General features: G+C 42.5%; 1 protein-coding gene across 2 annotated transcripts in view; it reads right to left on the reverse strand.

Annotated features, from left to right (window-relative positions):
* The window catches only part of LOC117753823 (guanine nucleotide exchange factor VAV3), an 85,151-nt gene that overhangs the window by 18,340 nt on the left and 45,964 nt on the right, over positions 1-20,847 (reverse strand). For both annotated transcript variants that reach the window (XM_034572235.1, XM_034572236.1), the window contains exons 7-19: positions 20,286-20,354; positions 19,739-19,842; positions 19,056-19,155; positions 18,686-18,781; positions 14,316-14,384; positions 13,110-13,196; positions 12,942-13,027; positions 11,789-11,921; positions 8,196-8,305; positions 5,914-6,015; positions 3,658-3,749; positions 1,616-1,638; positions 133-151 (exon numbers count right to left, since the gene is read on the reverse strand). In XM_034572235.1, coding sequence (XP_034428126.1) covers positions 133-151; positions 1,616-1,638; positions 3,658-3,749; positions 5,914-6,015; positions 8,196-8,305; positions 11,789-11,921; positions 12,942-13,027; positions 13,110-13,196; positions 14,316-14,384; positions 18,686-18,781; positions 19,056-19,155; positions 19,739-19,842; positions 20,286-20,354 — 1,090 coding nt within the window. The remainder of the gene's footprint in view (positions 1-132; positions 152-1,615; positions 1,639-3,657; positions 3,750-5,913; positions 6,016-8,195; positions 8,306-11,788; positions 11,922-12,941; positions 13,028-13,109; positions 13,197-14,315; positions 14,385-18,685; positions 18,782-19,055; positions 19,156-19,738; positions 19,843-20,285; positions 20,355-20,847) is intronic.

The raw sequence follows: 20,847 nt of genomic DNA on the forward strand, positions 1-20,847 counted from the left end.
CTTAGGAGCAGCAGTCACTCTGTACATCAAAATGACGAGAGAGAGAAAAGAGTCTGCAGAAGGAAGGAAGAGAGGATGACGTGTGCAAGGAGGGAGGATACGTGGTGTGGTGTTGTGTTCTGGATTTCTCACCTGGATCTCGATCTTTGCCCTGCATGGGAAGATACACAGAGAAAGAGACAGTCAGACAAATGCATGGACATGCACGATGAAAACATATGTGCACATGTGGTGCATGGCTCAAACGAGTGATACCACAGATGTTTTTTCTGATCCAACACCAAGTAAAACGAAGCGTGGTGTTGCCGATACCGAAACAATATTGATATTCTGTGCAGAAGCTTAACGTTTTCAGAAGAGGGAAATAAAAAGTAGGCTCAGTACCTGAACATCATAAATATGACTCTCAGGGACAGTGCATGTGGCGCATTTATGGAGACGTAATTCGCATTACTATGACAGGGGGAAGTAAAAGCAGATCCTAACAACCAGCAGGTTCATTTCGTAGTAACTTCGGACACATTTACTAAATTAGCGAAGAGTGTCAATATCAAGCTTTTAATATGAGAATCAAACCTAGAACAGATCAAGATCGGAAGTATTAATATTTGAGTATAGCAGTCCACTAGTTCAATCATACTAATACAACAAGTCAGTGCAACTTTCATGCTTCTTCAAATAGCTCATAAACTACTTTATAAGTTATTAGCATGTTGCAATAAGGTGGATATGTTCAAACAGCAATGCTGTGGACATTCCCTCTGCTGCTGCACACACAGAATTCATACACTAACCAGGGCCATCTCCACATGCAGCGAGCCTGACGTGCACGACGCCACGCAACACATGCAAACACACGTCACATGCACTGATGCTGCAGGAAAACTACTGAGTGTAAACTGTGTGTGAGCTGAGAAAGTGACGTACTCTTTTTTGCAGATGATGACGTTTTGTTTGTTGATAATGTCAAGATTAGTTCTAAATATTTTTTGGTGAGGATGCAAACTGCATATAACCAACAGGACGTGAAAGAGTATTTTTTACTATCACTACTTCTTCTATCAATAAGAACAACACTCCAAGACAATTTATCTGTGTGAGGGTTGCATTAATGAATTGGTAGCAAAGTTTCTGCTGTTTTAAAAAAGTTGTGTATTTACAGTTTTTTGTGCACAGAAACAGTTTTTTCGCTGCTTACAACTCAGTACCTGGCACAAGAAATAAATTGCAATGGGGACACTTCCACACTTGACCCCATTTGACCTGATGACAATGGATGATTGCATGAAAACGTTACACACATCCTGCAGTTTCAACCAAAGTTATTGGCAAACGTTTGTCATCCCAGTTTCATTTCCCCATTTTTGGGGATAATGTAGCATCTACACAGAGCAGCGGAGACATTTCAGGGTGGATCTGCAAAAAGAAAATCTAATTTCTTGCATCAGGTGTGCTGCAGCAAGTAAAGTCAATTGGAGTCTCCTTGGTAAATAGCTGCAGGAGGGAGCAGTTTTCAAAGTGCGGCACAGCTTTGGAGAAGAAGCAAACAGAAGACACAGACAAGACAGTGTACACACCAACACACAGACACAAACAGACAAACGGAGCAGCTCACCTGAGTTTTGACGGAGCCGGGATCTGAAAGAAGTTTGAGAACAGGCATGGTGAATGGCGGGTTAGCGGGTGCACGCAAACACTCGCACAAACTCGTCGGTACAAGGCAACAATCCCTCATTAGTGGAGACGGTGGACGCTCGTGTCTGACCGTGGCTCGCTTTGTTTTGCTGCGCTGCCACTACCTGACAGCGGGAGTAGAGGAGGTAACGAGGCGGGGAGGTGGAGAGGGAGAGGGGGGGGGTGGCAGACCTCAGGTTTTTGCTCCACCAATTTCTTTCATTGGCTCCCTGAGGGACAGGTTACACCCCCTACACGCACACAAACACACACGCACGCGCATACTCCTGTACCTGTGCAAACAGAATAATTACATAAACACACACACACACACACCTGCACATTCACACAAGCTGGCAGAGAGCCACAAGTGCATGCTCCGTACATACAGTACCTGCACACGCACACACACACACACGCACACACACACGCACACGCGCGCGCACACACACACACACACACACACACACACCACACACCACACAAACCTCAGCAGGCATGTTGTTGCCCAAGTGAACTTTGACCTGTTACACAAACACACAGCAAGGGAGCTGATAACAGACACAAATACTGGTAAACACTGGCTTATCTCTGACACACACACCCGCACACACACACACACACACACACTCTCTCTGTCTCTCTTCATTGTGGTTGCTTTCTGATCTGAAGTTGTATCCTAAATGATTCGCACTTTACAATTTACAAGTTTTCTTTCCGAGTAAAGTTTCAGCTTCTACTTTTAAAATACTTCTACTTAAGTCTGTTACTTTACTATTCAGGCCTCACCCCTGCGGAGGATGAATACTGTGTGGAGTAATGAGAGGGGGAATTCAAACCGACACCCCCGGTCCTCTCCCGCTGCCGGTGTCGCCCAGATCTACTCAGGTACACTCTGTGCCCAGGTGGGCTTGGCAGTGGCGTTATTGCCTCTGCGACCTGACAGCACCGTGACAGATGCCAGGTCCAACCAGAGCTGGCAGCTTGCCACGGGGAAAACACACACACACACACACGCGCGTGCGCAACTGTGCCATGCCGTGTCACAGGTACAGTGTGTGCAGCCTGTGACCGTAAAAAACCTGCACGCTTGCCTGGTTTTAAAAGCACTGTGCTGCAGGAACACAAGCGCGCACTTTCAAGACCTATAAGAACTTCCACAAACAAAAAGTGTGGATTTAGTTTCTCACCTCCTCCTGCTCTTTCTCTCTCACACTCACACACACACACACACACACACACACACACACACACACACACACACACACACACACACACACACACACAGCAGAGGACATGCTAAGCTGGTTTCATTCCACAAGTCTGAAGTTTTCCCTGCATTTCTTTCAGAGCTGTCAGTGCTCCTGCACAGGGAGCTGAGTGACAGGTACACAACAGGGGCACCATGAAAAAAAAAAAGTCAGTAGTTTCTTAAAACTCCTCAGTAAAGCTACTATTAAACTTTGGGGATCCGTGCAATGGTGCGGAGTGACTTTGCCTTTAAGGTGATTTTGAAGTGTAGGAACCACCGGGGGAAGCGAGGGGAGCTTTTGAACGAATATCTGTGATGCAGATCGAACACCAGGGCGACCTTGGTCTTGACGAATAAGAGCATATACGCGGCTCTTATCTATTTAGAGCAAACCTCCTGATTCCTGCAGTGCCATTTCCCCTTTTTTTTTTTTTTTTCACTTCCTTTTCAGAATGCCACCAATCGCAGCGCAGCGAAGCCACAATTAGTCACATGAGACGCTCGTACATCAGCGTTTATGAGCCATTACGTGTCGTCTGTCATCAGGCTCACGCGGCCGTAAACGAGCAAGTTGCGTTGGTACAATTTGATTGAATGTCTGCCTGTGACAAACTCTTGCGTGCAGCTTTGTTGCACATTGGATGTGACTGATATGAGGCTGAGCAATAAAGAGTCATAACTTTGCAGAGTAAACTGGGTTATATTTGTGTGCGGAGCAGTGGGTGTGTTACCTGTTTTTCCGCAGGAGCCAAAGCGGCCCAGGCATTCTTTATGGGCACCTAGACCACACTTGGAGCACAGGTAGCCCTGGTTGAAGACGCCCCTGCAGACAGAACAGCAGGGGAAACCCATCACATGGACAGTAGTAGAAACACAGTATAAACAAAGCTACTATAATGTTTATTGAAACAGCTGCATGTTGCGGCAGCCTCAAGGTGTAGTGTGGTGCAGGACACGCCTTCAGTAAACCACAACCAGTGATTGTTTGCAGGTTGTTTCCCTGTCGCCACCATGACATCATCATGACGCTGACATTTGTGAGTGGACTGCCATCCAGCTGCAGACAGTCCTGTCTGCAGCTGGATGAACTGTTTTGCTTTGTTAGTTCCAGTCAATCCCTGAGGTCCCAGACTGAATTCAAATCCAGGATTTTGAACTTTATCGGCAGAATTCCTTTCCTTTTCTACTAGAGCCGGACTGATACGGATTTATTGGGCGAATTAAATCATTGGTCAGAATACCTGTCCGTCACTAAGCTGCCCGTGCTTCACTGCGCATGACCAGAAAGACAAACACCACTGAAGCACAGACGATGAGTAAGCAAGAGTCACAAAAACGTTGGCCTCTAGCAGTCGTCATGCAGTTGCACCTTCATGTGATTTTGGGGGCGAAGCTTTGACGGGACTCCGGTGAGATTTATCAGTTGCATTTTAGCTTTTCCAGGATTATCAACCCTCGCTTTGAATGAATCTTCAATGCACATCTTTTCAGCAGTGTTTGTTCTGTCAAATAAAAGTTTTTGTATTGGCCTTGACATTGTTCACTTTCTACCAAAGCAAAGCATCTATTTGAGACAGAAACTTGCATGAGCTCATATCATATGCAAAAGGAAAAAAAACAGAGACAGGGAAAGTTCTTGGTGTGCACGCAGCCGTGTGTGGCTCCGCTTTCATTCTCATTTACATGAACCATCTCAAAGGCCCTTATTAAAATAAAATGAAAGTAAAGCTTCTTTGTTCTGCTCCCCAGCTAATTGTCCATTTAACCTCAGAGAAAACCCACGGATTTGCTGTTGTTGTTGCCAAATTCAGAACCACAGAGCGTGTTGCACGGGTCGTGACTCATACCGACCTTATTAGAATCACATGAGTTATTACCGTATTTGACTGAGGTGAACCTGGTATATGTTACTAATACGTAAAGCTGTAATGCTTCATTTAGCAATATAAACAATTACCTTTCTTCCAAGAAACACGTTCAGAAACGTATGGGTACATTTAGTTTGATGCTATATTAGTTTTACATAATATCTTCACATTTACAACCTGCACTTACATTTTCAAGTTTGAAATAGATATTTTTTTAGCATGTTTTGGGGTTTTATAGTTTTAAAAAACACATAATTTTCCTTATTGGATTAAATGTTTTTTGTGTATTTTTGGGGGGGGTGCAGTATGTTAATATACTATGTCAAACTGAAAAAAAATATTATCTGCTCATACAGACAATGTGTTGGGGAAGAAAAGATCCCAAAAATTGTCATGTTAACATTTTTTATGTGATATATAAAGATAAATTGGAAAGAATAAAAAAAAGGGGCGAGCCCTGGACTCTTGAGAGTTAAGTACAAGTACTGCAAACAAAGGGCAGTACAAGAATAGACATAATGAAATCATCCAAATGAACGATGGCTGTCAAACTAAAGACTTGAGAGAGAAAGAAATAATCAAGAAAATAGCAACAGCCCCAACGACATGAAACCTTGCACTTCAAAGGCTTCCTGTCAACGTCCCCGCTATATTCTTGTTTTTGTCAAATCTTATCCTGAGAAAACGCTGGTGAACTCGGTGCCTGTCTCTGTATATTCACAACGCGATAATCCAGTCAATCCGTCGCCTTGAGGAAGTGCTGAAGTGTGACAGACGTTCTTTCTCTACCGGCCTCGGGAGGTGAAACCACTCAGTCGTTCCCGCTGCGAGAAAGACCGTGAGGCACGGTCCTCAGGGTGCTGGTACCATTCAGAAAATTCAAAAGAAACTTTTTGTGTAACTGAGGCACATGTGCAAAGGGAGACTGGAGTGAAGCAAAAGTGACGAATAGATTATCAAGCTCCGCTGGAGAGAAAGAGGGGGACTGGAGGTCTTTCAAAGGAGTCCTGACAGAAGTTTGAAGGCAAAGAGTCTAGTGTGTGTGTGTGTGTGTGTGTGTGTGTGTGTGTGTGTGTGTGTGTGTGTGTGTGTGTGTGTGTTTAATAGCTGGCCTCTTACCTCAGCAGCATGTGGCATGAGTTGCAGGAGGTGATTCTGTCGAAGGTGTGCATGCAAAACTCGTGGAGGTTGTTGCTGCCGTTCTCAGGTCGAATGTTGGATCTAAACAGGACACAACACACGACAAATGTCATATATATCATAAACAAATCTCAATCCATTGCATCTTACATTCATTCTGAAGGGTCGAAGGTCAACTGAGAAGATCCCAACAAACACCTATGAAGCTTCCTCCTAACAGAACCAGAACCAAACTCTGCTCTACTACATTTATGTGTGTTAAATATGTATTATGCAACCGCTCTTCATTAAAAACGACTAGAGCTATGTTATATATTTTGTTTCTTACATTATCCAAAATGTTCCTAACCATGTTCAAGAAATCCTAAATTGTATTCAAAGTAATGGGACGTTTCATTCTGGTCGCCTTTTAACTGCTTCATATGGGTTTTAGAGGATCTGAGTGCAAGCTGCACAGGTTCAGCTGAAGGATGAATCATGAATCATCACTCTAAGACACATTCAAATAAAGGGACATTTCAGAATAATAGAATCGGCTCGTTGCCTTGAGTTTAAACTTGAAGTGGTGGAGTGTCCTTGAATGCACCATAGAGGTTCCAATTAGAGTAAACCGCAGCTTGTGGTATGAAATCAAAGATCATTACATGATGGTTGACATCGATAATTAACACCAAAGTATAATTGACACTCACCACTAATGAAGCGTAGTGAGAGTTTAGTCTTCATGTGGGTTCCTCCTTAACCACACGCACACTCCCTGTTATCTCTAAGCTCCACCAGCTCATTCTTTCTTTTCATCCAATCACAACCCGACACGCTCAACTTGAGCCAATCACCTGTACGCTGTCAGAGTTTAAAATGTTCTCTTCCCTCCTGTCATTCAGCTCTTAGTTCAGTGGCCCACCATCGCCCCTGCACCACCGCAACTCCGGATACTCTGTCATATCCCTTCAAATCCTGTCCAATCAGAGGCCTTCGTGAGACGTCCCAACTTAGTGCTCCATCCCTCGTCCCCACCACCAATAGAAAGTCTCCTTCGATCCAAAGCACCTAAATCGCAGGACTTCTTCCGTGGTGTTCTACTCCATGATGGGGTCTAAATGCCAAAACTCTACTCCTCTGGTTTACAGTGAATTTTATTTTATTTAATTTGACTCATTCTCATGTGTTTCTTTGTAAGTCTCTCCTGATTGAATTGTTGGTTGTAACTATATTTGAGTCCAAATTAATGGGTGAAAATTAATTTGTTCGTGTTCTCTGCCTTGTTTCAATTGAAAACAGCTTTAATTCTTTGAAAACATCAATTTCAAAGCAACAATGTTCGTTTATAGCTGCAAAAAAAAAACACAACAATTCAATATTTCAGTACGACTGCAGAGTACAACAGTGACTCAGTAACATTTCACTGATACGCTTCTTTGAAGTGGGAGGGAGATAATTTCAAGTAGACGGGCATGGTCTGCTTGAAGAAAATACAAGAGGTGTTCATGAGCCCTTGGGGCATTGGTGTGTGCGTGTGTGTTATAAAGTAAAACAAAATATTTTCCCGACTCTGCCTGCAGCACAGCGGCTTGTTTATTTAAAATTTAAAGACTCCTCCTTTTGTTTTCGGTGCTTTAATAGTGAGACGTGATGAAAGAGTTGCGTAACCTTTTTGTTTCACTTGCTCAAACCACAGCGTCTTCTCTGGAAGGTGGGGTGAGGTGGCTTTCCTGCTCATTCTCATTCTCATCCTGCAAATCCAATCAGTTCATCTTTGAGTCCAAGTGACTGTCTGTGCCAAATTAATAGAACTTCCCTGAAGGTGTTCCTGACGTGTTGCGTTCAAAAGACCAAAAACGGAGCGCAGGCATGATAAAGGTGCAAAGTCCTGCTTGAGGTTTATTAAACCCATTTATACTCACTCATAGTTTGCACACTTTTTACTAATGAAATACAACTAAAGGTCTGCTACTATATAGTTAGGACAACTAAACCTGCATCCTGTACAGTGTGTTCCCCTGGTGAAATATTGTGGTTCCATTTGTCACTGCAGGTGGATCGAGTTCGGGATGAGAACTGGCTGATTCGGTTCAAACTACAGTAGAGAACTGAAAGCTTCAAAAAAACGTCACCATCTGCATTCCACTGTTTTCGCGTGTATCTCATCGTCAAGCGGCCCGACCTGAAGAACAGGACGGGCCATGTGTTGCGCTCTGATGCTGTGACAGCCAAACGTGCTCAAATCACACAATGACATACACACAAAACCCCACACTCACATGGCCATGCCAAACTGCTCCAGCCACTTCTTTTTCAGCTCTTTGGTCTTGAAGAAGAACTCGAAGCCGCTCTGGCCCTGGTTGTGAGTGAGGTAGAATCCGTAGGACCACTGCAACGGGGAGAAGAGAAAAAACGCACACATTTTTTAGACATAAAATACAACAACAACTGAGTGGAAGACAAAGGGAGCGGGAGGTGGGCAGGAGCAAAGCGAGACAGATGGGGACAAAGAGATGCAAAATGAAAGCGGCACGCCTCGGGGAGAGTAAACACAAAGGGTTGGAGGGCTGGAGGGTTGGAGGAGCTGACAGACAGAACAGAGAGGAAGAGGAGGAAACGAGTGTGAGGTTGCTCCGCCATATAAATGCTGGGCATCAGACGGCATGCACAGACCCGAGCAGCGAGCGGGCCTGTAAATCAGCTCCCATCACCCACGTCAAAGGCTAAATATTAGTCCCTTAGCCTCTGCGTCAACACATGCCTCGGTTTGTTTTTTTTCAAACGCTTTGCTAAACGGATACTCGCGAGCCGCACTTTTTTATGGCTCCTAGTTGTGGTTTTGAACTTCTAGCACTCCGCTCCGGAGGCTGAAAACATGCCGAGCTCACAGTGCTGTCAGGGAAGCGTAGCGGCTCGTCTTTTCTGTTTGAAAGAGGAGAGAAAAGGAAAGCGGCGCTCCACAGAGGCATTCCCAGTGGACACAGAGGCTTCCGCTTAGCAGGGATATCGTCTAGCTACCAATTTGTACAGAGGAGTAGGAGGAGGAGGTGTTTGTCTGTGTTTCTGTCAGTTTACCTCCCAGAATACAAGAGGACCACATGTCCAGACTGATAACGAAACATATTCCTGCGGTGATCTTCCTAAAATACACCTTATCTGACCTTTTGCTCAAGTCTTTCGCCGTGTGGATCAATTTAACTGAGTCACACATAATTGCACATTAAATCTGAAATCTGGCAAAAGTGAAAACAATCATAGCACTGACTTAATATTCCCTTTTAGGTTAATGATGCTGAGCCATAGCATATAAAGATGTATATAGATGGACGACATGACAGCTTCCCATAAGTGAAAGTTGTATAGGTCATGAACCCTGCCCCCTCCATGTTAGCGGATGGGACATGGACCAAACTAAAAAGTCCACGTACACGTCAAACAAATTCATGCAAAGACGGTTGCACGCTATTGCATTTTTTTCCCGTAAATCTGGTTTTATTTAAGCTGCTTTCAGAATGATTTCCACGTATCCGGAATATTTGGGCTTAATTTCTGGATAATGGAGGAAAGTGGAAATGCATCTTTATAAACATTTGGTGAGCTTGACAGCATGCAGCCATCTATTTACACATTCATTTGGAGTCATGCCTCTGACAGATCTAAGTTCCCATAATAAATATGTCATCAAGCAAATTGCGTCATATCCATCACGTCGGGAGACTGACACCGAGGCGGACGTGGCCTTCAAAGTGTGTGAGCCCATATGGGTTTAAGTCCACTAATGTCTGCTATTTACAACATCATTATTACCCAAATCATTGTTCCCTGGCACGCCTGAGATAGCATTACTCTTTATGATTGGCAATATTTTCCAGCACTTGGCACTTAGTATTCTTTGTGTGTGTGTGTGTGTGTGTGTGTGTGTGTGTGTGTGTGTGTGTGTGTGTGTGTGTGTGTGTGTGTGTGCGTGTGCGTGCGTGTGTGTGTGTGCGCAGTTTAATGATAACACCATCTGGGAGGAGGCAGACTGTTCTCCTCTGCCACAGTTTCACTATGGTGCTGGTGAATGAACAAGACAACATAAAACATGTGCTGGAAGAAGCTCGTACCAAATTATTTTATAAGAGTCTTTTGTGTAGATTACGTCGCTGTTCGCGGGGCCGATTTTTAAATTTGCCTGTACTTCATTTTATCAGCACATTAGAGAGAGTAGAGAGCGAGCGGTGAAGTGGGTGGTTAACTGAATTTTATGAACCTGCATCTATGATAAATTGTTATGGCTGCCCATTAAGCTGAAGTAGTGCTGTTAATTGGTTTGTCAGGAGTCCAACGTGGCTGCACAGCTTTGCTGACTCCATCATAAAGACACAATAATGAAGGCGACAGTTCGAGGCCTCCCTCCTTTGTAGCCGATTGGATGATAATACGAGATGCTCGTTTCGTTCCCTCGTATTTCACAGCATGTCAGTAATCATCATTTAATCAGCCATCGTTTACAAACACTAATATTGTTCATTGTAAAGTTTCATCACTTCTACAAGCTGCACATGAAAGCAGTGGTGAAACAGGGAGGTTAAAAGGCAGAACATTCTCAGCACATCGTTCCAATCGTGCTGGGGCGGGCTCTGCGTTACATGATGCTGCCCTGGGGGGGAATTAGTGTCATCAAAAGCTGTTTTAGCGTTTTTTAAAGCCACTACCAACCACAGTGTAGAGGTGATGGGGGTGATAACACACCACTAAACACACAAACTAAATGTTGATGACTCAGATTAAAGTGGATTCAAAGCGACTCAGCCCGAGAAATCGAAGCATCTGTGTTGTAGGTGAAAACAAAGTGAGCGGTGTGAATCAGTTTTCCTCTCAGATGTGAGGTATGTGGACTAAGAAGTGTTAACTGTACAAATTAAACTGTACAAACAGAGGAAATAAACTGGAACAATAAAAATAAAGAAATAGTGTATGATTTAAACTGGAGAGACTGTAGAAATAAAATCATAGAAACTGTAAAAATAAAATCTCTCCAAAGGGCAGACCAAATTCACCAAATTTCGCATTCATATATATAGTCCTCTAAAAATGCCTGAATCTTCTTTTATCATCAAGATCCATGAATTATTTCCTGGGAAAACGATGAAAATGTCGCCTCACAACATTTAAGAAAGAGGAAAGAAATGTTTGACTGTGGATTTTAATTCAAAAATTCAGTTTTTACTGCTCTGTGCAGCACAGTAAAAAATGTTTTTTGATATTGTGAGAAAATGTGAGAAATAAACTGCCATGTTTGTTTCTTTGTGCCTTGAGCTTAGTTCATTTGAAGCTGAATGTTTCCACTCGTCGCCGTGGACAAGTGCAGCTGAGTTCTTGTCTCGGAACTAAAAGTTCAATGTTCACAGAGATGTGACACTGCCCAAAAAAAAACAGGAAGTGAAATGACGGATGTGCCAACATCTTTTCCAAGGTGACGGCCACATCTGAAAGTTGGCAGGCACGTGTTGGAGGGGGAGTTCACCTGGACGTTCTACTGTACTGTGAATATATTCAGGACTTTCTGAACACATCCAGTGGTTTGTACTGTAGTGAGACCTGCAACAAATACATTTACATATTCCCTGACTTTCCCAGACATGTGATTCAATCCCCTGGATTTTGCCTCTTGGAATTTGGCTCTCAGGGTTCTACTTAAGAAATACTACACCAGGAACAGACTGTTCCAAGACAGTAGATATTATTTCCAGGGTTTTTGGTAAATCAATTTTCAGGTTTTTTAAATTTTCCAGTATGCGTGAGAACCCTGACTGTTACACTGTGTCCCCATGGAAACCGTGGGTGTGTGTGTGTGTGTGTGTCTGTGTGTGCGTGCCTGTGCACAGACCTTGCGGTTCTCCTTGTCAGACGTGGGGTTGTTGGTGACCTTGAACAGGTGCAGGTCGATCACTTCTTTCATCTCGTAGTTGTCTCCCCGCCGCTTGCAGACGATCACCGCGGCGTCGAACAGGAAGATGTGCCTGTGGTTCAAAGACCATAATGTTGATTTGTTGATCACCTGCTGTGCATTATCTCAGGTGCATTCTGTTAAACTTTAAACCTACACTATGCATTATTCCTGACACAGCAGAACCCATTTATTATACATGACGAGTTGGCGTTTGCCTGTTTTGAATTCTGTTTGTAAGACACACGTCTGCTCCTCCAGTTGGATGTGTTTCGATTTACAGATATTTGACCCAATCTCAAGGTAGCTGTCATTTTAAGATACAGGAGACCAGTGGTTTTTTGATTTAGGGTTGGGGTCTGACTGATCACATTGCCTCACATACACACTCAATAACATCCATTCTAAAGCGCACCTTATCACAGGTACACACAATTGGATGTAAAAACAATTCCCAGTCTCCAACCCACTTTTTCCCTATACCGCTTATACTTAAAGGTCATGGGGGAGCAGGAGTCAGTCCCAGCTGACAGGCTTTAGCGTTCTGCAGGACCAACATGACACAGTCAACTGTCCTCTCACATTCACACCTGCAGTCCGTTTAGAGTCTCCAGTTAACCACAGCTGAATGTCTTTGGACGGAGTAAACACAGAAAGACCACCTGTGCCACCCCAAGTATAAAATATTTATTTATATAATGTTTTTTGTTCTCCATAATCATATGGCGACCCCCAGGAATAATCTTGTGACCTCTGTGCGGGCCTAACCCAGCCCAAGACAGAGACTCCCTGCAGTCAGCGGCTCGTCAAGGCCGGTTGAGTGAACGTGATCCGTGAGACAAAGGGCGAGACTGACAGGGCATTTTGTGTCTGAGGGAAAAATTGCAGTGTAGCTTCAAACAAGATAAACTTGTCTGCAGACGTAGTTTAATCTACTGATAAATAAACAAAACAAAGCAACAAAACGTTGGATCTTCCCGGTTCAGGTGAAGAGGATTTCAGTAATTCACCACACAGTTTATCTGACACAGCATCTGAATCGAGTCTGAGCTGCAGTCACTCCATCAACCAGCATGTCAACGTGACATCTCACCTGTCCTGTTTGGCCCGTTTGTCCACCGAGGACACCCGTACCTCCCCGTCTCCTTTGGGTCTCCCATAGTTACTCAGAGACTGATTCTGCAGACGAAGAGGAAGACGGTGAAAAAAAGATTTTTTTTGTTTCTGAAGTTGAAATCAGCGGAAGAATCGTGCGTCTTACAAGGTTTTCGATGGATTTCTGATACTGGTCTATTTCTCTCAGCGTCTCATTGTCTCGCTTGACTTCGTTGACGTACTGAGCCAAGTCCTGTAAAGAAATCACAAAACAAAAGCTTAATTTAATAAAAAAAACACACATTCAGCTAAAAAAGTTAAATATTAGTTAAACAATAAAAGTCATTTTAATATTTTTTTCATTCAGATTTGTTATGTCTTTTTCTACATGCAGTATTCCTCCCTTGGTTTATATATACATACTTTTCTTTCACTCCCGAGTTAGAAAATTACATGAAGCAATCAATTTATCTATGTATTCTTTTATGAATACATATTTATTACATTAGTTTTCCCCTTTGTTATCTAACTATGTTGTTGGGCCTGTTGATAGGGTTGTGATAATAAATGAATCTGTCTGTTTTTGTTATGTTAAGTCTGTGTTGTTAAATTAATAAAAATACAAAAAAATAAAAATCACAACACAAAGATTACAAAATAAATTCTAAAGAGCACTGTATTCCTGATGCACGTCCCGTTTATTCCTTCACATGCTTAAGTTCCCCTTCAGCAGTTTTGTCCTCTACTGAAGTAAAAGCTGCTGATTCAGGCTCCCAAACCTCATCTGTCTCTATATGACATTAGGCTTTTCAAATAGATCTGACTTGACAAAAAAAAATTCAAATTTTTCAGGTGACTTCTAAGAGCTGTGTGGACGATTAATTTGTTCATACGCACGGGAAAATAACACAAATGTTCATGACTGAGATGAATATTAATAAAATTCATATAAAGGAAATAATTAGTTCAACAGAACAAAAAGCTAAAAGCCATCATCTCTTTTGCGGCTGTTGTGAAAGTCTCCAGCCCGAAGTGATTCTGAGGGTGTGTGGAAATAAAATGAACCAGGAGACGTCCTGAGGCACCTGATTTAAGATAAATATTTTTTTTCCTACTAATTGATAAGTGCTTTAATTTAATCAACATTTTAAACAACAGTCAACATTCTCCAGTAGTTCAGAATCCCTGTTTATGATGCTGCCTCCACCAACCCAACCCAACTTTTCTTTAGCAGTGTTAACACAAACGACAATGAAGCTATATTTTTGGATGCAGCTGATACAACAGTTGTCATGCGCACATTCCAGTTTGATTGAAAACTGTTGGGATGATGTGACATCCAATTTGTATTGTTGCTGAATGTAAAATGTACCTTCATGGCGTCCAGGGCCGTCCGCAGGTTGCTCTTGTCTGCGGCATCATGAGTGTGTTTCACCAGCTCCTATTGGACAGAAACAAATCACACGCAGGATATAAGTGCCCTCATGGTTACGTCTCTTTCATGCTGTACAGTAAAAATTGTAAGAAAGTAGAATATCTGCCCTGTGGTTCCAGCAACCAGTACAGTTTTATTATTCCTGACTCATGAGGTCACCGTGACCTTTGACCACTGAAATCTTTACATTTTTACATTACATTTCATTTAGCTGACGCTTTTATCCAAAGCGACTTACAATAAGTGCATTCAACCGTGAGGGTACAAACCCAGAACAACAAGAATCAAGAAAGTACAATTTTCTTCAAGAAAGCCAAACTACAAAGTGCTATAAGTAAGTGCCATATAAGTGCTACTAAATCGCTACTTTTTTTTTAATAAATTTTTTTTATTCAAGGTATAGTGGGAAGAGGTGTGTTTTTAGTTTGCGGCGGAAGATGTGTAGACTTTCTGCTGTCCTGATGTCAATGGGGAGCTCGTTCCACCGTGTAGGAGCCAGGACAGCAAACAGTCGTGATTTTGTTGAGTGTTTAGCTCGGAGTGAGGGAGCAACAAGCCGATTGGCAGATGCAGAGCGGAATGAACGGGGGGGCGAGTGAGAACGGGACGTATTCTCCTGATGTTGTGCAGCATGTATCTACAGGAACGTGCTGTTGCAGTAATGTTGGCAGTAAGGGAGAGTTGGCTGTCGAGTGTCACAATCAGGTTCCTAGCAGTCTGGGTGGGGGCTAACACGGAGTTGACAAAGGTAATAGTCAGGTCGTGGGTGGGAGAGCGTTTCCCTGGAAGGAAAAGTAGTTCAGTCTTATCAAGGTTAATTTTCAGGTGGTGTGCGGACATCCACTGAGAGATGTCAGTCAGACAGGCAGAGATTCGTGCTGCTACCTAAATCTAATCAGTTCGTCTTTGAGTCCAACTGACTACTGGTCAAAATCTGAAGAAAAGGGAAATTTGAGGAAATTCCCTTAAGGTATTCTTGAGATATCGTGTTCACAAGAATGGGAGGGACTGATAAACCAACCCTTGTCCTCCGGCTACTGGCCGTCACCGACACGGAGGCATACAAATGAACTTATATTAGAGGAGAACTGACACTGTGTTTTGAAATTCATGTATCTTTAGACTGCAACTTTTCCTGAACTATGAAAATCAGCCACGTTCTCTTTACTGTGGTAAATAATATGTGTTAGCACAAGAAAAAATAGAGACAAGGTTCAATCAGGAATCGACTCGCAGCCTGGGAGTCCTGTAACAACAGCTCGGTGAGATGTTTAAGGTTTAAGATGACAAATAAAGTCACTTCGAACCTTTACTGAATTAAACTAAAAGGGTAATGATTCTAAAAACAAACAGATGGTCAGTTAACAGTTTGCTGAACAACTCGTTTGTAACTTTGACAACATGATAAGCATTTACTCATTATCTTAATCCTGTTGTTTACACTAAATCCTTTGATTCTTTTTTCCTGAACTTTTTAAAAAACTCTCTGAATTTGCAGAAGTGCGGTTTTCAAATAACGATGACAGTTTAGATTAATCACACACCTACAACAGCACGTACGAAAAAAATAATCCTGAACTCTGTTCCACTGATCCGACTTTGGCTCCAGATACCAAATGAAAAAAGGTGACAGGAAAAGAATCCTGTTCTGAAGTCGATCATATTGTGTGTGTGTGTGTGTGTGTGTGTGTGTGTGTGTGTGTGTGTGTGTGTGTGTGTGTGTGTCTGTGTCTGTGTCTGAAATTGCTTGCCGATGCCTGGCTGCAGTGTAAACAAGACATCTAGACCTCAGCAGTGGAGGATGAGGAAGGATGCCATGCATGTCCTTCATACAGGTCCATACTGACGGCCCACACACACACACACACACACACACACACACACACACACACACACACACACACACACACACACACACACACACACACACACACACACTTATCCGCTAAGGGAGATATATATGTCTTCTTGGCGCTGCTCAAATCCCTGGTGTCAGTCAAGCTCAACCCGGGCATTATTATCACTAGCAAGACGGAGTCCTATTTTTCAAGGCTCGCTCCTGCACCCCCCACACATCCACAGAGATAGAGAGGAGGGGAGTGGTCACGCCGTTCGCTGGGACCATACATGATGGACTCATCCTGGGAAACTGCGGCTTCGGGAGATGGGGGGGGGGGGGGGGGGTGGTAAAAGAAATGATGAGCGGCAGCCAGGAAGAAAGAGAGAGGAAGATTGATGACAAAAAAAAGACAGAAAGAAAGAGAGGGCGAAAGAGAGGAAGTCGGGGAGAGAGAGGATGTGACAAGACATTAGTTGTACACATTCCCTCTGTCACAGTGTGGGAGAGTGACCCGGCGGAGGGTTTATTCCGAGCAGCTCACTATCACCAGCCCGTTCCACAGGGAGCTCGGACCATGTGGACACAACAGAATCACTTTGCTTGATCAGGACACTACATGCAAACATGGAGGGTGATCAGAGGGTTTGATAGAACCTAATTTAACTTTTAATGGAAGAAAGGTCTTTTTATCTTTTATTGAATTTATTCTTTTTATTTGTATCTGCTTTTATGTAATGTCTTATTTTTTTTATTGTTCCTGTTGTTTGTAATTCGTCATTATTATTATCATTATTATTATTATTAATATAAAAACATTTTAAATTACTAATTTCTGCCGGAATAAAATGACAATAAAACCAAACAAATAGTACATCTGCTGCAAAGCATTTTTGGAGTCTAATTTTAATTTGTAAAATGAAAAACAAATTCCAACTTTTCACAACTTCCGCTTATCCGGGTTCAAGTTTGTATTCTTGGATTTGATAGCAACTCTAACTATAGAGGGTAATTCTCTGTACCTTAGCTATGATATAGCTTGAAAATAACCTTTTTGAATTATTAAAGAAGAGAAACCAAACACATTCAGGCTGATGGTTCACAAAGGAAATTATTTCGTGACGGTCAAATTCCACAAGCAAATATTCTGTTGTTTTTTTTTTACTTTTGCAAAACGCATCATTTACAGATTTTTGTTATATTTAACATATTTTGTTCTATTTCTGCAGCAAGATCACAATTGAAATCACGAAAACAACAGAAACACAAAATCACTGATGACAATGAATGCAATCAGTTGAAAATGTGGATCCTTGCAATGTCTAAACAAGGAACATGACACCTGAGTCACACCCTCAGTGAAGCTCTTCCTCTTCATCTATTGTCCCCCTCTTTATCTCGTCACCCCTCCTCATCCTCCTCAGTCATTGTCTCCGTCACCTGTCAGTTATGTTCAGGTCTTTTCAGACTCACAGTCAAACCGAAGAGTCTCACAGCCTGAAGGACAAAGCCAGACAGGGGAATAAAACACGGACAACAGCGCCACTCGTGGAGGTGTGGGGTAGTGCCGGGGAGTCCTTTTGCTCCTCCAGTCAGATGATGGAGCTTTAATATCTGAGTCGTCCAGAAACTCAGTGACGACCTTTAAATTGAACTTTATGTGTATGAAGATAGATGAGCACACACAGCTCATTACACAGCTAATGGAAGAAGTACTGAGATCCTTTATTTTAGGTAAAAAGAAGTAACTTAAGTCAGGTAAAAGTAGAAAGGCATCATTATTAAAATATACTTATTATTCTTTATGTGTTTATATGTATACAGCCTTTTAATGCTGCTGGTCAGTCTGTAGCTGAATGCAACTACATGGTTCATATTTTATGTTTTAGATGTAAAATATTGTTCTTGTAACCACAGCTGTCACATTAGGGAAGAAGAAAAATATGTATCTCTATTTTGTAGTAGAGTAACAGTTTCAAGTTTTATAAAATGGAAATACTCAAGTGAACTACCTCAAATTTGTACGTATACAAGCAAGTTACTTTCACTAAACTGCGGTGATGAGGGATAAAGGTAATTTTTAGTTTTTTATGTTGATCAGAGAGTTTTAGAGCTTGTCTGACTTTCTGTTCCTTCATCTTTGTCTTTGTTTAGCACCTTTTTAAAATCTCCTTAGCCCACATGCATGGTGTAATTATTTTGACTTATCACTTTGTCAATGATACAAAGTCCAGGAACCCAAATCCACAAGAAGAGTCAAACACACACTGACAATCACTCAAAATGTTCCTGTTCCTGTTGAACGGTTTAAGCATGAAAAACATACTTCTGCTTCTTATTCACACAAACGGAGCAGAGAGACGTGTGGAATGAAACTGACTGACGGCCTGTTTTCATGTTTTGTTTCCCAGCTTGGCTTTTTCACTGAGGGTGTGAAGAATAAAACATTGACAATTTGAGATCAGCGTACCTGCAGGAGGAGGTGATACTTCAGGACTCGCTGCATTGGAACCACCAGCAGATCCCTCAGGGTGAACTTGCCATAGTTGGCTCTTTTTGAACACTCCTGTGCAGCACATAAGACATTTTATTAGTTATGTACATATATAGACTAAATGAAGAGAAGCAGTCAGTCTGAGGGCATGTTTAAGATAATTCTTTTCATTTAAAAAAAATGTTTACGACCTAGAAAGATTGAAGGAGCAAACTACAGCAGGCTGTCATCACCTGCAGTGCGTCAGGTCACCACTTGAGGGCGTCCTCTGACCGCTCTAACATGTTGACAAATGGCTCCACATTTTAATTAATTTGATTTATTATGAACCGTGATGAGAATTCACCTCCAGCTTCATGCGTACGTCCTCTCTGTCTTTGCTGATGTCGTCCAGGGAGGCGATGGCCGTCTCCACATGGCTGCAGTATTTCCCATAAATCAACAACCTGGAGGAGACGGTAAGACACATTATTACGAGAGTTAACAAAGCATAAAGCTAAAGTCTGAAGACACAAGTTAAAAAGCATAAGTACAATATAGTTCTGGCTATTGAATCTGATAATTAAGCATAATAACATTTGTATTACTGCACACATAATAACAATAATGTTTTTTTAGCTAAAGCGTGCAGATACAAGTTCCAACCAGTTCAGTCATAGAAGATAAACTACATAATAAAACAGGGATTTAAACTGAAAACAGAGACAAATACAATTCTAACAAGATGCAGGACAGGCTCTCAGATGTAAGTATGTAGGATGGAAGGATTTAAGATTGGTTGCTGACTCAGCTTCATTCCCTCAGACTTTGAACCCTCAGCCAGGTCTCAGGACCAGAGGGTCTCAGACTCAGACTGGCTCATGTGGGACTAACAGTTTACTAATGTAAGAATATAAAAAGAGGCTCAGAGTCAGATCTGAAATATACAGTGTAAAGAAGCTGATGCAGCAGGTCGTGGTTCTGTTCACTCCTGGAGTCTGTTTCAGGCGTTGTGTGTGTTTATGCTGGAAGAGGATGACGATGATGTACCTCTCTTTGAAAGTGATGAAGATCTGGTAAAGGTTCTGGGCACTTCTCTGGTGGACTGAGTCTTGGATTTCCAGCAGTAGACATTTGTGAACTTTCACCAGTTCCTGAAACGACAAAAGTAACTGCATCACTACTCTTACTTTAATGAGCAAAGGACAATTTGTAAGAAGAACGTAGAGAACCACTTTATAAACTGGAATGTGTTTGTGTTCTGTCCGAGCAGCCGCCAAAAAAAAGACATTTTAGCTGATTATCATGTTAAAAAAAGATGCACATGTGAGAAGAAGTTGAAATTCGAAAATGTTTTTTACTTTAAAATGGCTGATTGACAATTATTAACTGATGAAAGGATAACCAATTTCAACCCTGCTCTAATTTTAAACTAAACAATCACAGATAAAACCTGAGGAGCACATAACAACATGTATTTTCTGCTGATATCAGTGGATGTGTTAAAAACACATTCAGGTCCAGTCAATCCATCTGTGACCCTCAGTTGACCAGCTCTCTGGATGATTACAGTGTGTGGTGTCAGACAGTGACTTACCGGGATGTTCACAAACACACTCTCCATCTCCACCATGGATAAAAACATGGTGAGCGGCGTCATAAAGTGCTGCGCGAGAAAAAGAGAGAGAGAGGATGTCAGGGAGTGAAGCTCGTCCCCCTGGACTCAGAGTGGGAAAGTCATTTGGCGAGAAGTTATTATATTAGAGTTGTGGAAAAAAAGCTGCAGTCAGCAAAAACAAGGGGGACCGTCTGGGTCACGGCAATAATCTCATTTTTAGAGTTTGCAATTTAATGATTTCCTTCTCAGAGAGCCGCCGCCGCCGCCATCGTCACCTCCACGTCTCAGAGGAGCGGGCGAACACAAACCACATTCCACCATCCACTTCATATCCAAAGTCATCTAGTGAGGTGCTCCGCTGGGAAATCAGCCGAGCTCCTTTTCCAGACGTGTCCGTGCACAGGAGGGAGGAGGTAAGTAGCCGTGGCTGGGGGGGGGGGGGGCATGAGACGGTGGGGAAGGGGCTTCCCTTGCAATTTGTGCTCTTTCGATACAGTTTGTTCTGGGATTACGCAAAACTAATGTCAGAGGGTTATTTCTC

The sequence above is a fragment of the Hippoglossus hippoglossus genome, chromosome 20 (assembly GCF_009819705.1).
Source record: "Hippoglossus hippoglossus isolate fHipHip1 chromosome 20, fHipHip1.pri, whole genome shotgun sequence".
Classification (NCBI taxonomy): Eukaryota; Metazoa; Chordata; class Actinopteri; order Pleuronectiformes; family Pleuronectidae; genus Hippoglossus; species Hippoglossus hippoglossus.